Genomic DNA, 16,015 nt, shown 5'->3' with positions numbered 1-16,015 from the left:
TTCACATCTTTAATGAAAAATAACTTAAAATAAAGACATTGTGTATAATGCATGCATGTGTGTAGTGTGTACGGATACGAGCAAACAACAACACACTGATCAATTCAACTAGCAATCAATGGGCACAAACATTGGCAAGAAACAGGACAAACAGTGTGTGTTTGCTCACATATATTATATATATAAAGAAAAGCAAAATTCAACACAAGATATAAATGTCTTATCGTTGCATCTAAGTCATCTGCTCAAAACTGCAGGAAGGAGGAACTCACACACACACACACACCTCTTTTGATACCCAACTGCGGAACAGAAGCGTGTGTGGCTCTCACTTCTAAAATAACAATGCTTCTTCCAGCTAAGGATCCGAGCCCCACAAAAATCAAGCAAGAGTGTGGTGTGAAAATGCAGCAGCTTCAGCTACTCCCCAACCTGATGACCTTAGTCATGCCCCTTGCTCTGTACACCTGCTCCGGCCTGGCCGATAAGCATCTATCTTACTCTACCAAATTTCATTTGACCCTAACCATGAGGATGAGATGGACATCTCTCTTGAATATTGACCTCAACTCTTCATTAGCTTCCATGCCAATCCTCCTGAACAATAATGTTTATTACACCTGATTACTGACTCACCACATTTGATAAGTAGTTGGTGAAACAAAATGATAACCAGAATGCAGAGATAAATTTTGTCTATAGGCTATACAAGATTTTGTATGTTGATTATTATGAATTATAGCAACCCACAATCATAAGCACCAAAGGCAAAGCAGATGAAGAAAACCCAATCAATGCATGGAAAGAACTTAAACAACAAGATGAAGAGAAAACTTCAAATGCATCAATTACAGTAATGACACACTAACCCTATTTTAGAGCCCTTCTTCCCCACCAAAATTTTGCGCTGGCTAATCTTGTGTGTGATGAAATGCTGCTCAATTCGGAGAGAACCATCTCTTAATTCCTTCCAGCTGACCAAACGATGTTCAATTCCATATGGTATTTCCTGGGTTACATAAAATCAATCAGCTCACCAGAAATTTCATTCAGGTTCAGCAATCATCTTCTAAAAATACAACTTGCAGAATAACCTGATGCACATAATCCAATAACTTCTCTCTTACAACTTCAAGCGATATGTTCTTCATTACTTCTTCACTCATCACGAACGGATCTTCATCCCACCGTCTTTTTACTGCCTATGTTCAAATCAAAATTACCAAAGCAGCTGTAAATCATGGACGGTGTTGATCCCATGATATGCACAGTTAAGATCAGTGCATCATAAGAGAGTAGTCAGTTGTAAAAGGGTGTGCATACAGCAGTACAACTCAAAGAAAAATTTACCAAGGTAAACAAAAGCAAGAAAACAAAGAGAATAATTTTGTGTTGACAGATGAAATTGTCAAAAAGTTTACAGAAGACTTCTCTGAAATATTATGATCAACGGCAGTTTCCTCACAGCTTGCCTAGGAAAGTTTATGAAATTAAACGAAAACAACATCAAAGCTAAATGCATCTACATGATAGACATTGGAAGTTGGAACTCCAGTAAATTTCAAAGAACATAATTGAGAATCTGTATAGTAGTGTAGCAACAAGCTTCCATATTGTCTAATCAACAATTAACAAACATTGTTCAATACACATTTGTAACTAACATACAAGTCAACATTTATAACATGCCTTATCCATTAAGTAACGAATAAGTTCTTTAACTCCAGCGCCCTTCAATCCTGAGATCATGAAATGCCTGCCAGATGGTCAACACAAATATCAGGTGCCAGAACAAAACAAACTTACATGTTTAGAAGGAAGAACTTACTTATCATATCCAGGTAAATCTTTGAACTCCTCAACAACCTTCAGTAGATCATTCTTTTTCGTGACCAAGTCAACCTTATTCATGCATAACACACGCTTCTGATTAGTGTTAGGAATTGACCCCATCCTTTCTATTAATCTCACCACTCGTGAATCTGGTCTGAATTCAAGAAAAATTAAGATGAGAAGTTTAGAAAGTCCAACGTCTTTTCAGATTGCATACACTAGTACATGCATCAGGTAGCAAATTTGGTGGGACAATAAATAAAACAAACTGAACAACTATTTATGATTAGCTAGCAAATCATTAGTTTTTGTTATATTTCTTGATCAAATTAAGTAAATAGGATAGAGAAGTATTTCAAATTAACCATACAGCCATATAATAAAGGAAAATATAAAAATGGCTCTTTAGAAGGGCTCACACATTCAATCTGCATTTTATGATGAAAAAGTTCAGTATGATAATGCCACACAAGGATCTATGTAGAACATTATGAAGCAAAGGAACGATTCAATTTCCAGTAAGGAAGATGAAACCTGATAAGATGTCTGTGAACATCAAAAATAATCATCAGCACATCATATAAATTAACAGAACTCCATGCACTATCATTCCGGACTTTAATGTCATTGTAAGGAATTCCACTCTTCTTTAACATAAGCCCTGGTGTATCAAAGAAACACTGCACCAAATTTACAGTTTGTCAAAACACTTGAATAAATGCAATCAATAAATGGAATAGGGAAGGGTCACATGATTAGAAAATAACATACAATTTGTGTAACGCCTTTAGTCAGAACTCCCAACACTTCATGGGTGGTGGTATTTATCTTCCGAGAAACGGCTGAAACTTTAGTCCCAACCTAAAACAAGAAGAAGAAAAGATGATGGCTTTGGAATGCATAAAGATACTACAGGAAGAAAAAAAAAAAAGAAAAAAGAAAAAGCTACAGCTATATCCAAGCAAAACGCGAAGTTTTAGCGACTCAATCAGCCCAGAAACAGAGAATATCAAACAATGGCAATAGACCAAGGAATTATTGAGCAGGGAAATTCCGAACAGACCATGAAATTAGTGAGAGCAGACTTGCCAGCATTGGGAGCCCCAACTATACCGACAGACAAAGACTTCTGATTCTCCTCCTCCACCTCCACCACATCGACATCGACATCCTCGTCCTCATCTTCGTCCAAGGCCACTTCTAGCAGCGCCCTGGCAGCTTTCGTCTTTTTCTCCTCTTCCCTCTTGAGAATTCTGAGACGCGAAGCATCTTCCTCCCCAAAGACCTTGCTTTTGACTCGGTCTCTGTATTTCTCCTCCCAGGAGGGTTTCTGAATAGTATGGTCGGAGAAGAGATTTATAGGATGAAAATGGGAGCTATCGAATACAGAGTGATCCATGGAGGAGGGGCATTCTTCTTCAGTGGTTGGTTGGGAGGGAAGATGGTCATCTCGGTGAGGCTGGGCAGAGTAAAAGCTGAGCAGAAAGGCGGCAGAATGGGTAAAGAAGTAAAACGGCGTAGAGGAGACTGATGGAAGTAGTAGTCTCAGAGGCCTCATCGACTTCATTGCAATCGGTGCGGCTACTTGGAGGAATGGGAAAAAGCTTAGGGAGGAGGAGGAGGAGGAGGAGGAGGCGGAGGAGAGTTTGTTGATGGGAGGCGCGGACGGCAGAGCACAGGAAGGAGAGTTTTCGAGGGTTTAGCGCATCCACTTGCACCACTGCTCTGCAGTGCAGATACAACGAGAGATTTCATGATAATTATTCGCCACGGCCCGGGCCAAATACGATTTTAATTTTAAATATTTTTTTAGAAAAAAAAAAAAAAAAACTGTTCTTTCTGTTTTTCATAACTCCAACCTCTAAAGTTCAAGGAGTAATCTTTAATTAAGTGAAATCTTGCCTTTTCAAGCAAATTTATTGCTTTTATTTTCTATTTTCACTTAGTGCTTTTGTAATGTAAATTTACAGTTTTCGAATTTATAAAATGTCATTTTTATTCTTCATATCTACTTTCATTCATAATATTTTTATTTGTATTTGATTATTTAAGCTTTAATTTATTTTTTTTTAATAACGCTATTCGAAAGTGATGCAATGGGCAAATTCCGGCCGAATTTAATACCTGCAAATTGGTCGAGACAATAGTCTTATCAATGCTTCAAGTTATTATTATGCATCTGAATACCAACGCAAAACACATGAATACCAACTTGATTTTCATGGAAAACAAAGAGCCAGTATTTATTGTTGAAACGTGACTTGAATTTAGTGAGTCTACCTAACCCAAAATCAAAGCGAAATGGATGTTTCAATTGACAGGGTTCCTTTTGGGTTTATCCTAATTAATAACAAATAGGCTTAGAGTTTAGGGTGTTTTGGGTGCTTATAAATAGATAGGTATGGTTCTTAGTCGGATAACATAATTGTAAATCTCTGAATCAGTATAATAAAATTTCTCTGGTTCCTGCCCGTGGACATAGGTTAACACAACGTCACCGAATTACGTAAAACATCTATGTTCTTTATTTGTTTTCTTTCTCATTTTCTCATAACAAGTAGTATCAGAGTCATATCTCATTGATTGAAGGTGTCCTCGTATAAGTTTGATCCGGAAAAGTTTAATTGATCGAATGACTTCACGCTCTGGAAGGTCAAGATGAGGGCACTTCTGATTTAACAAGGATGTGCGGCTGCGTTGGAGGGAGAAGACAAGTTTCCTAAAGACACAAAGGAGGAGGTAAATAAGGAGATTTTGGCAATGGCTCATTCCGCGATCTTGCTGTCAGTTATTGATGAGGTGTTACGGGAGGTTGTAGATCAGACAACGGCTTTTGGGTTGTGGAATAAACTATGTGAGAAGTACCAAAGTAACTCTCTCACGAACATACTATATCAGAAGCAACGTCTTTACACCCTCCGGATGTCCGAAAGTAATCAGGTAAAGGATCATCTTGATACCTTTAACCATTATCATTCTTGATCTTCAAGGGGTTGAGATTAAAGTAAATGATGAAGATCAAGCCCTAATTTTAATGTGTTCACTACCTGGTTCATATGAGAATTTTGTAGATACTATGCTATATGGTAGAACTACAATTTCTGTTAATAATATGAAAGATGCTCTTATGTCCAAAGAATTGAAAAGAAAGGTTTATCTGGAAGAGGGTTCTGATTTATGTTTGTTTGCAGGTAGGGGAAGACCACATGAGAGGGGTAACGGGAATGAGAGGTCGTATTCAAAATCAAAATCCTCTAGCAAAGTTAAGTGTTATCTTTGCAAGGATAATGGGCATGTTAAAAGGATAATCCACAGAAGAAGGGAAATACAAAAGTTGATTCTAGTAACAGTGGCAGCAGCGCTGCTGTGGTACAAGACAGTTCTGATAATGGGGACTTTTGTGAAGTTCTGACAGCGTGTAGTGCTAGTAGTGCTGATTCATGGATTATGGATATCGGTGCTTCTCACCATATGACGTTCTCTCGTGATCTACTCATTTTTTTTAAAGAGTGGAATTGAACGGTGAAGTTAGGTGATGATGGGGTTCTAGCCATAAAGGGGAGCGGGATAGTGCAGATGAAATTGCATGACGGTACTGTCAGGAAATTTGACTGTTGGTATGTTCCTGAACTCAGAAAGAATTTGATTTCTCTTACACCTTAGCCAAGAATGGTTTAAAATATCATGGTGAAGGTGAGTGGGTGAAAGTCCTGAAAGGTGCTCTGGTAATGATGAAGGAAAAACTGCAGCATGAAATTTATTTTCTACAGGACAATTCAGTGATGGGTACGGCGGCGATATCCCAATCCTTGGATAAACATGATGACAGGACAAATTTGTGGCACCGTCGATTAGGTCACATGAGTGAGCTAGGGTTGTTCGTGTTGAGCAAACACGGTTTATTTGGTGGGGATGTGATAGGTAAAATTCAATTATGTGAGGCTTGTGTAAAAGGGAAGCAACGCAGGGTGAGGTTTAGTACCAATCATCATACTTCAAAAGAAATTCTGGAGTATGTTCATTCAGATCTATGGGGTCCCTCTCCGGTGAAATCACAGGGCGGGTGTTTTTACTTTGTCACTTTCATAGATGATTATTCGAGAAAAGTCTGGTTGTACTTTCTAAAGACTAAAGATGAGGTGTTTGGGAAGTTCAAGGAGTGGAAGACCATGGTTGAAAAACGGACGGGTAAGCAGGTCAAGACTATAAGAACTGGGTTAGAGTTCTGCAATGCTCCATTTGATAATTTTTGCAAAAAAAGAAGGTATAGTGAGGCACCGCACTGTACGACACACACCACATCAAAATGGAGTTGCAGAGCGAATGAACCAAACCCTCATGGCGCGTGCTAGGTGTATGCGCATATTTGCTGGCTTATCTAAGCAATTATCGGCTGAAGCAGTTAACACTGCTAGCTATCTGGTTAATAAATCTCCATCAACTGCAATTGACTTAAAGACTCCTCAAAAGGTATGGTCCGGTAAACCCTCTGATTACTCTAATCTAAGAATATTTGGATGCCCTGCATACGCTCATGTGAATGATGTTAAGCTGGAGCTGAGAGCAGTAAAATGCATATTTCTAGGGTATGCAACATGAGTAAAAGGTTATCGATTGTGGTGTACAGAAGGTAAAAAACCTGGTAAATTTCTTAATAGCAGAGATGTAACCTTTGATGAATCTGTTATGCTTGATCAGAGTACAAGTTCTGAAAGTATTGCAAGTACAAAAGATTGTGGTGCTGACCAGAGGGTAGAGTTTGAGACTCCTGGCAGAGTTGTGTTAGATTTAGAGCAGCAGGATAATACTATTGATCAATCTGATCAACCAGATCAGTCAAAACCTCAAGGGAAACCGGTTTAGGGGGAAGCTAATGACGTTGGTGCTGGGGTTGAAGATTCCATAGCAGTAAGAAAGGGAAAGAGAAATATTCAGAAACCAGCTAGGTTTGCAGGATGTGTCAATACATGTGACATAAATTATGTGGCTTATGCACTAGCGGTTGGTGATGATCTTTGCTCTGATGAGCCAAAGACATATAAAGAAGTTGTGGCGAGTAAAGATGCGGAAACCTAGATTATGACAATGAATGAAGAGATGCAGTCTCTTGAAAAGAACAAGACTTGGGATCTTGTTGCACTACCAAAAGGGGTGAAGCCAGTGGGATGCAAGTGGGTTTTTAAAAGAAATGAGAGAATTCCTAATGTTGAACCTGCTAGGTTCAAAGCGAGACTTGTGGCAAAAAGGTTCTCACAGAAGGAATGAATCGATTACCATGAAGTCTTTTCTTCTGTGGTGAAACACAAAACCATTCAGGTTCTTTTGGCAATGGTGGGTGCTTTTGATTTGGAGCTGGAGCAGCTTGATGTAAAAACAACATTCCTTCATAGTAATCTAAAAGAACAAATTTACATGTCTCAATCGGAGGGGTTTTACGGTTCTAAAGGGGACCAGGTATGCTTGTTAAAGAAATTTCTGTATGGCTTAAAGCAGTCTCCGAGGCAATGGTACAAGAGATTTGACTCTTTCATGGTGTCTAATGGTTATACTCGTAATCAGTTTGATAATTGTGTTTACTCGAAGAAAGTTTCTACTGATTCCTTTGTGTATCTGCTGTTGTATGTGGATGATATGTTAATTGTAGCTAAAAACATTGTTGTAATTAATAACTTAGAAGGCTCTACTAAAGGGTGAGTTTGAGATGAAGGATTTGGGTGCGGCAAAGAAAATACTTGGTATGAAGATCTGGCGTGATAGAAAAGCAGGACGGCTATGGATTTCTCAAGAAAAGTATATTGAGAAAGTTTTGCAGGCATTCTCTGTTGATCAGTCCAAACTTGTAAGTACCCTTTTGGCGACACACTTTAAACTTAATCGAAACACTATACCGGGTACAGATGAAGAGGTTAGCTTCATGAAGACGGTTCCATATTCAAGTGCAGTTGGAAGTCTTATGTATGCGTGGTATGTACGAGACCGGATCTCGCTTATGCGCTTAGTGTGGTGAGCAGGTTTATGGTTAATCCGGGTAAAGCTCACTGGGAAGTTGTAAAGTGGATCTTGCGATATTTGAAAGAAGCGTCTGATATTTGTCTAGTATATGATGATAACGGTCATGTTGATGGTCTTGTTGGCTATGCATACTCTGATTACGGGGGTGACTTGGTGAAACGAAGATCACTGACTTGTTTTATCTTCACTCTGTTTGGATGTGCAGTCAGTTGGAAGTCTGTTTTACAACCTACGGTTGCACTGTCGACGACCTACATGTCAATGACTGAAGGTAGTAAGGAGGGTATCTGGTTACATGGTCTGATGCAGAGTTTGGGTCTGAAGGTGGAGAAACTGACGTTATTCTGTGATAGTCAAAGTACTTTGAGTTTGACTAAAAATCCAATGTATCATGAGAGAACCAAATAGCTACATAACACAATCCAACTAATATGTTGACAAATGCGCTACCGACGGAGAAGTTTGAGCACTGTTTAAACTTGGTGAATATTCGCAGGAGGTAAAGCCCTCTCGGGGCATCTGGTATGAAGGAGACAACTGAGAGATACTGACGAACTTTTGCCGGTTGGAGAAACTCCAAGTCAATGTGGAGATTGTTGAAACGTGACTTTGATTTAGCGATCTACTCGACCTAAAACCAAAGCGAAAAGACTGTTTCAATTAGCAGAGTTCCTTTTGAGCTTATCCTAATTAATAACGGGTGTTTATAAATAGATAGTTATGGTTCTTAGTCGGATGACATAATTATAAATCTCTGAATCAGTATAATAAAATCTCTCCGGTTCCTACCCATGGACGTAGGTTGATACACCATTACACGTAAAATCTTTGTATTCTTTATTTACTTTTTTTCTCGTAACACTTATATTATCAAAAGCAATGAAAACAACACAACTAATTATTCTAAATTAAATGTAAAAGGAGTCTCAATTTCAAAATTCTCTGACCAACAATGTTCGTGTGTTTGAAAACGACAACAAACAAAACAATGATGACATGATCCATGATTGTTTGGTGATACGAATTTTTCACCTACTGATACAAATTTCAATCAAGAATTGGATGACACAAATTTTGGAAAATAGAGTTAGAGGTATGCATTCAACAGTCCAAGATATGAACATGATGATCTCGTGTTTAATGGCAAAAATGCCAACTTCGATCGCGATTTATAATTGGATAATCAATGGACTAATCATAACAATGATGAAGATGATTCCCATATAAAATCTAACCATACTCAACTATAGTCACTTCATTAGAATTGAAAGAATAAGTTCAAAATATTCAAGATGTGGGTGTTTCCCCCCTATTTCTCTCTCCGTCCTCTTTCCTTTAATATGCATATATATATATATATATATTATTTATGGTGGTTGTGGATTGGATTGGATTGGACGAGCTGAGCTGGTGTTGCGTTTGGTTAAACCACAAGCAGCTACTACAACTCTACTCTACGTGCGTGTGTGCTTGCATGCCGTGCTGGTTTGTATACTTGCTGTTCCATCGAGCATCAACAAATACTTCCTTTTAACATGTGTGCGCATGTATGTTCACATCATAAATAAGCAAGCAAGCAAGCTTCAAACTTCTTCTAACTTCTGCGTTAATAAAGTTCCTACCTACACCGAACGGAACAAACAGATAAAGCAGAAAGGGAGGGGCAGGGAGTCCAGAGTGATCGAGCTACTCATCCTCCAACAGTCACACTCATCCGGATGAATGAACGCCTTTCTGTCTGTCTGTCTATCATCCAATACAAAAATATGTTTGATCCGATGACAGCCAGTCTTGAGCCGCTACCAAGTTGGGTAGCACAATAGCACCAGATTTCCTCCATGCCTTGGCATCCGGCGTTGAAAATCTGTCCAACAGTAACGCATGCATGCCTATGCTCTTTGCAGGCAAATAGTCCTTCCGCATGCTGTCTCCAATATGGAGAGCTTCTTCGGGTGAAATGTTGCCGGCCCTCTTCAATGCGATCTCATACATTCTAGGATCTGGCTTCTCTACACCTTCAAGGCCTGAGAATACGCCAAAATCCCATTCTGAACCCTAAGCAGATTCAAGATGTGGCATTTACATGTGGTGGAATAAGAGAAACAATCCACAAAAGTAAATTTAAAGCACACGCATACATAGTCAGTCAGGTACCCCACCTGGTGCAAACCTAATGCTGGAAGGATCACATCTTGGTACCTATACTCGGCATTGCTAACAATGCCCACAGTAACACCCTTCCCATGGAGCCATCTTAAGAATGGCTGTGAATCTGGAAAAATGGAATATGGGGCAGAGGACCCAAAGGTAGCATATATGCGTTTGAAAATCTTCTCAAATGTTTCATCATCATAATCATATCCTGCCTGCAAGCAAACCAAAATTAGAAAAATTATAAACAGGAAAAAATCAGAGAATAGAAAGAAGACGCTAAAAACCCAATGTCATACGCATCCTATCTCTCTGATGTAGTAAGGACATTGAAATGCAAGGAAACATTCCATGAAAGCCCAATCTCTCTCACCCGAACAAAAGATTCCCTAACAACAGTCTTCCACCAAACAATATTGGGTATCTTCTCTGCAAACCCAAAGCATGGATGTTTCCTTGCCATCTCTGTATAAGCAAGTTTGAAACCCTCATGCACTCTCTCATAGTCAGGACATGGGAGTCCAATGGATTTTGCTGCCATGCAATAGTAGTCTCCAAGCTGCCCTTTGTAAGCAATTAGTGTGCCAGTAACATCAATGGTTATTAGACGCAATTTTTTTAGCATGGACATTTTAGAAGAACTGCAGCAGAATACAGGTGGCTGGGATCAATATAAGCATGAATATGCTCTAAGCCAGATAAAACGAATGCTTCGGTATGACAATGCGCATGGTTCCAATGGGTAACTTGAGTATGAAATATTTCCAAGCCATCTTGAACACATTACACAATTGAATGCCCTTTAAAACACATTTTACACACCTGGCAAACCAATCTGACTTTATTCATATTGATATTTAAAAAGCATCTACAACAGACTACCTAGGGCATTAAACTAACTTTAGGTCCAGTTTAAACAGAAGGATTTTGATAAGGATGTGAGGAGTGGGCTTGAAACGACTAAACAATTGAAAGACCTTCAAATTTATTCCAATGTTACATGTACACCTTAATTATAAATGTGGAACAGTTTGAAATCCTCATTAATCAAAAGTGTTGGGTAACAGATTTTAGTGGGACGGATTTGAATTTCCTCCCTTCAAATCCTTCATTCGAAATGAGTTCTCAGTGAACTCAAAGTTCAAATGCAATGATGATTGCGACTCTTACTTTTCATGGTTTAATCAGAGTTTCTGTTTCAGGAACTATTCCATCCATTTTCAACTGCTACCCACCACGAACAGGTAAATCAAGTAATCAACCCATTATGATTATCTAATATCAAACATGCAAAGCCAGCGAGATCCTACAACAGCAATATCTAACGAGAGAATGAAAGTCCCCATAAACCGGTACTCAGCCACATGAGACAATGCAGCCTAGTATCATTTTACGGGGAATTGATATCTGCATCACTTCAGAGCATTCAAGCAGGAAATCTCAGTATGAAAATCAACCAGATGGTTTTGAAGAACGTTCACTTGATGAGATTTAAAGCTATATACATGGAATACGATAAGATGCACACGGTGGCCTATCAATAAGTTAACTAAACGGGATTGTAACATACAAGTTAGGATGATTGCCGTTTTATTTTAATTTTCTTTTTTTTTTTTTATTCACTTATGAAATATTGAAAATGATAAAGCAGGCGCGGCAACATAAAACCAAAGCAACTACGTTTCAATTCAAGATCTAAAAGCGTAAATCAAAAGCAATTTCAATCCCATATTATCTTGGTATACTTACCCGACAGAAGGGGTGAAAAAGGATACCAAACAAGAGGAGAGCAGCAGCAGCAAAGGCGTCCTGCGAAAAAAAAAACAAAACTTTGGAATCAACGAAAATGGAAAGGGGAGTCCAGCCTCGCTCGGCGAGCGGGGATTTTGAGAGAGAGATTTGAATAGGAGATGGATATGACTGAAAAGAGAGATTATTTAGAGAATTAACCTAGCAAAAGGAAATTGGAACGGCGGAATTGCAGCTTCCAGAGGATGTTGCTTCAATTTGCGGGTATCATGAGTAATCAAGAAGACGACGCCTCCTTAGCCTGCTTGATCGCTGATGCCGAATCCTAACCGAAGTCGCAACCCAGTGTCCTGATCCACGGATGCTATGAATGAAATGCGTATGAACAAAAAAAAAGGAATAAATAAAAGAATGCAGTACGGGCGTCACCGTCGCCCGAGCCGAAGCCACCGTACACGGTACACGACGTCTCCCACCCAGAGGCAGAGGCAGGGGAAGAGTCCCAGAAGGAGCACGAGGTCGAGGAGGAGGATAAAGACGTGATTAGTGGTAGGTCGGGTCAGGACCTGTACTTACGTGACCAGCAGCAGGAGCAGCAGCAGCACACTGTTTTCTGCACTGCACACATTGGATCCTTTACGTCAAAACCATGGGCGAAGATGGGTATTTGGGGATCTCTGTACTTGCACTGGTTGGTTTTCTTGTAACAAATACTCCTCCAATCTATCCATTTTTTTTATTTTGATCCGTCCTATAAGTGTTAGTAATTGTATTATCGACTCAAGCGTTACAAATACCATTCTAATTTACCATTACACAAATGTCATTACATTTATATAGTAAAATACTAATGGGTTAATTTAGTCTTTTTATTTTTATTTATACCAGTATAATACTAGTATTCCTAAAAATTTCGTGCATAAACAAAATGGATAGATAAATTAGGGACGAACGGAGTAACAATCAACAATATCCTTATTCATTTTTTAAAAGAATCATTTATCTTATTATTTATTTATAAATACTAATTTATTTTATTTTATTTTTTTTCAAATTTTCAAATACTAACTAATCATATTATTTTTTTAATAAAGTGAGAACAGTTTTTTGAAGATACACACTACCTTGAAACGAACTTAATACTCTGCAGATTTTTGATAAAACAAGTTAATCAAATATGTGGGATAGGTTCGGATTTGAATCCATGATTACAAAGTCACAAGTTCACTTTCGTTATTAATTATTCATTACATATTATATTAAAATATCTTCAAATATTTTCATAATTTACTAAATCCAAAAATCCCTTTAAGCTGACGAAATGAGTATAACATAGACAAAATTGCACAATTATTTTTCACGTTGGTTTCAATAAATTATTTTTTACTAGGCTTAATTTCATAGATTCAGATTGCTTTCCTCCGGTTCTAAATTTATTTATAATTTTATAAGTTTAAAAATAATTTATGAAACTCATTCCTTTTTTTTAATATGGCGTAAAAAAAAAAGTTTGACTCAATTTTTAAAATACCAAAATTTGACAGAATCACATATAAATTTTGTCTATATTATAAAACGTTTATTGTCATGTAATATATATCATAATTATTTATATTGCATAGTTAATTTATAACTTTAATATACATATATTCATATATTGTAGTAGTATAAAATTCCTCTGATAATCATAAATATAACCTTGTCACATGGTTTCGAAGGATGTGCGGAATTTTGAAGTCATGAAATTCATCGCATCCTTCAAATTCACCTATAATTGGACTAGGCGAAGTGTCATCAACTTCCTCCTCAATTGATTCCACCATCAGTTTCGACGCCATTGGCCTCATCGCAGCCCCCTGCAGTCACTATCGTGGCATTTTCTCGACTGCAGATTGTGACTTTAGAGACATGCGCGCCAACAGCCCGAACTTCTGTATGTTCATGGCATACATCAACATTGCTCTCTGATTTGACGGCCGGGGCAGGTTTATGGCCTTAAGGCTGCGACTCTGCTTATGGCCTTAAGACTGCCCCCCCTCCCCCCAGTTTCGTAGGCAATACTACTGATCATATCGAAATGATTATGCATCATCAAATTAGGCTGGACAAGACATTGTTAGCATTTAAAAATTAATGTACCTTACACATCCACAATGGTGTATGTGACACCATTATGTGATAGTACATATTACACTAGGTAATTTTATAGTATGAAGATCCCTTCCCTATGTTTCGAAAAGAAAATGTAGTATGTTATTGGATGATGGTATATATGTAATTTGTGATTGTGACCGTGAGGTGAAACACAACAATATTGGTTAACTATCTTATACATACACAAGTATGTATATATACGTACCATGTATATATATACCCGGGGTTAGATATAGTGTAGGGCTGGATTAAATTGGGCTGATCTCCTCTACATCGATCCAATCAACCATTCTAATATATTATTCCCGTTCCTCCGATGAAACTGGATCCCCTGACCTTCCACACCTTCTGCTCCAACATCAGCCTTCGTATCCTCTCTGCCTCATCCCACTTGCCCTGCAACACATACACGTCGCAGATGAGTGAATAAACCCCGCTGTCATTCTCCGGGCGCACCATTGCCATCGCTCTATCAATCACCTTCTCAGCCAATTCAAGCTGTCCGTGCACCTTGCACGATGACAAGAATGAGCCCCATATAACCACATTGGGCTTGTATGGGTGCGGCATCGTGTTAATGAGCTCATACGCTGCCCCCAGCATCCCTGCTCTTCCAAACAAATCCACCATGCACCCGTAGTGATGAATGTTTGGCCTCAGCCCCCAGCGCTGGAACATCATCCCAAAATGTCTGCGCCCTTCGTCCAACAGCCCTGCTTGCACACAGGCAGTAAGTATTCCTGTCAATGTCAGCTCATTGGGCCTCATTCCTGCTTCAATCGCCTCCTCAAAGATCTGCAGCGCCTCTCTCCCATGCCCGTGCTTTGCTGCCCCACAAATTAGCGACGTCGTGGCCACCACCCCCACCACCACATTGTCGCCCTTGCCCCCCCTTTTCATCCTGTTGAAAATTAGGCAGGCATCGCGCAGGAGCCCGCATCTTGCGTACATGTCAACTAAACATGCACCAAGCTCCGCATTCAACTCCCACTCGCTCTTAATTACAAACCCGTGTATGGATTTTCCAAACACCACCCCAACCGACCCCATTCGCCCGCAGCCTCCTAGCAGTGATCCCATCATCAGTTGGTCGGGATACAGCCGCTTGCCATTGCCATTCATACTCGTGAATGTCACTTGCCGAAAAAGAGCTAACCCATGGTCCCAGAGTCGGCTGTCCACATAAGCTGAGATCATTGCGGTCCACGAAGCCATGTCTCGTTGGGGCATGCTGTCGAAAACACCACGGGCGGCTTTAGTATCCCCTTGCCGCGAATATCCGGTGATCATAACGTTCCAAGTGACAGTATTAGGAGCCGGAATTTCGTCGAACAGGATACAGGCGTCCCGGAACGCTGTGGAGGCGTATACGGCGAGGAGAGTAGTGGCGACGTAAACGTGAGCAGAGAAACCGAGTTTGAGGAGGTGAGTGTGGAGGTGGCGGGCAATGCTTATGGTGGTGTTATTGGGTAGATGGGCGCAAGATTTAAGAGCGAAGAGGATGGAAAAGGAATCAAAAGAGAGGGATTGGCGATGCATGCAGGAGTAGAGGAGGAGGGCTTTAAGAGGAGAGGAGGTGGAGGCTTTCCTAATGGCAAGGGCCCAGGGAGAGGGAGAGGGAGAGGGAGAAAAATGAGCGGCCGCTGCTGCGAAGGCCCTCCGCAGGGGATGGGAGGTGAGACTACGAACAGACAATGATACCATGGGCTGTGAATTGTGATGAGAGGGAGGGAGAGATGTTGCTGGCTGCCACCGCTGCTGTTAATTAATCAAACGGTAACAAACTATTATTTTATTAATATTTATTAGGAAAAAAATTAATTTTGATCAAAGTATAATCAAAATTAATCAATTTTAGTCTTATTGTAAAAAAAATTCATCAATTTTGGTCTCAATATAAACAAAATTTATCAATTTTGGTCCAAATATAAAAAACTCATCAATTTTGGTCCAAATATAAACAATTTCAATCAATTTTGGTCTCATTATAAGCAATTTTTATCAATTTTGGTCCCACCGTTAAAAAAACTAACGGAAATTACTGACGTGGACATGACGGAGGTGACGTGGCAGTTGACCTGGAAAGTACACGCCCATGTACAATTATACACGACCA

At 39.4% G+C, this 16,015-nt stretch overlaps 3 protein-coding genes across 6 annotated transcripts; all 3 read right to left on the bottom strand.

Moving 5' to 3' along the window:
• Positions 1-131: 131 nt before the first annotated feature.
• Positions 132-3,577, bottom strand: LOC127249527 (GTP-binding protein ERG). Its single transcript, XM_051272356.1, has 8 exons — positions 2,897-3,577; positions 2,605-2,694; positions 2,368-2,513; positions 1,829-1,987; positions 1,686-1,756; positions 1,095-1,198; positions 870-1,009; positions 132-597 (listed from the first exon to the last, which is right to left on the bottom strand). Exons 1-8 carry the CDS (start codon positions 3,398-3,400, stop codon positions 513-515), a joined length of 1,299 nt encoding a protein of 432 aa, XP_051128313.1. The 5' UTR covers positions 3,401-3,577; the 3' UTR covers positions 132-512.
• A 5,774-nt stretch (positions 3,578-9,351) lies between these two features.
• Positions 9,352-12,390, bottom strand: LOC127249832 (uncharacterized). 4 transcript variants are annotated; one of them, XM_051272854.1, is made up of 6 exons: positions 12,175-12,390; positions 11,947-12,095; positions 11,746-11,805; positions 10,370-10,555; positions 10,005-10,211; positions 9,352-9,900 (listed from the first exon to the last, which is right to left on the bottom strand). In XM_051272854.1, the coding sequence occupies exons 4-6, from the start codon at positions 10,535-10,537 to the stop codon at positions 9,595-9,597; spliced, it is 681 nt and encodes a 226-aa protein (XP_051128811.1). In that variant the 5' UTR covers positions 10,538-10,555; positions 11,746-11,805; positions 11,947-12,095; positions 12,175-12,390; the 3' UTR covers positions 9,352-9,594. The 4 variants fall into 4 exon arrangements, with proteins under 4 accessions (XP_051128811.1, XP_051128809.1, XP_051128808.1 ...); XM_051272852.1 differs by having other exon boundaries at positions 10,370-10,637; positions 12,166-12,389; XM_051272851.1 differs by having other exon boundaries at positions 10,370-10,637; positions 12,175-12,389.
• A 1,450-nt stretch (positions 12,391-13,840) lies between these two features.
• Positions 13,841-15,630, bottom strand: LOC127249783 (pentatricopeptide repeat-containing protein At5g66520-like). Its single transcript, XM_051272771.1, has one exon. The coding sequence runs from the start codon at positions 15,601-15,603 to the stop codon at positions 14,191-14,193; it is 1,413 nt and encodes a 470-aa protein (XP_051128728.1). The 5' UTR covers positions 15,604-15,630; the 3' UTR covers positions 13,841-14,190.
• Between the last annotated feature and the right edge of the window lie 385 nt (positions 15,631-16,015).

Source organism: Andrographis paniculata, unplaced genomic scaffold (genome assembly GCF_009805555.1).
Source record: "Andrographis paniculata isolate CXL003 unplaced genomic scaffold, ASM980555v1 Contig36END, whole genome shotgun sequence".
NCBI classification, from domain to species: domain Eukaryota; kingdom Viridiplantae; phylum Streptophyta; class Magnoliopsida; order Lamiales; family Acanthaceae; genus Andrographis; species Andrographis paniculata.
This window is presented reverse-complemented; position numbering and strand designations above follow the sequence as displayed.

Coding starts and splice junctions, on each gene's coding strand:
- LOC127249527 (XM_051272356.1), bottom strand. CDS start 3,400: ATGAAGTCGATGAGGCCTCTGAGACTACTACTTCCATCAGTCTCCTCT. Junction 2,514..2,604: donor CTAAAGGCGTTACACAAATT/GTATGTTATTTT, acceptor AATTTGGTGCAG/TGTTTCTTTGATACACCAGG. Junction 1,988..2,367: donor GTTCACAGACATCTTATCAG/GTTTCATCTTCC, acceptor TCTTGAATTCAG/ACCAGATTCACGAGTGGTGA.
- LOC127249832 (XM_051272852.1), bottom strand. CDS start 10,627: ATGTCCATGCTAAAAAAATTGCGTCTAATAACCATTGATGTTACTGGC. Junction 10,212..10,369: donor TTAGGGAATCTTTTGTTCGG/GTGAGAGAGATT, acceptor GTTTGCTTGCAG/GCAGGATATGATTATGATGA. Junction 9,901..10,004: donor CAGCATTAGGTTTGCACCAG/GTGGGGTACCTG, acceptor GAATCTGCTTAG/GGTTCAGAATGGGATTTTGG.
- LOC127249783 (XM_051272771.1), bottom strand. CDS start 15,603: ATGGTATCATTGTCTGTTCGTAGTCTCACCTCCCATCCCCTGCGGAGG.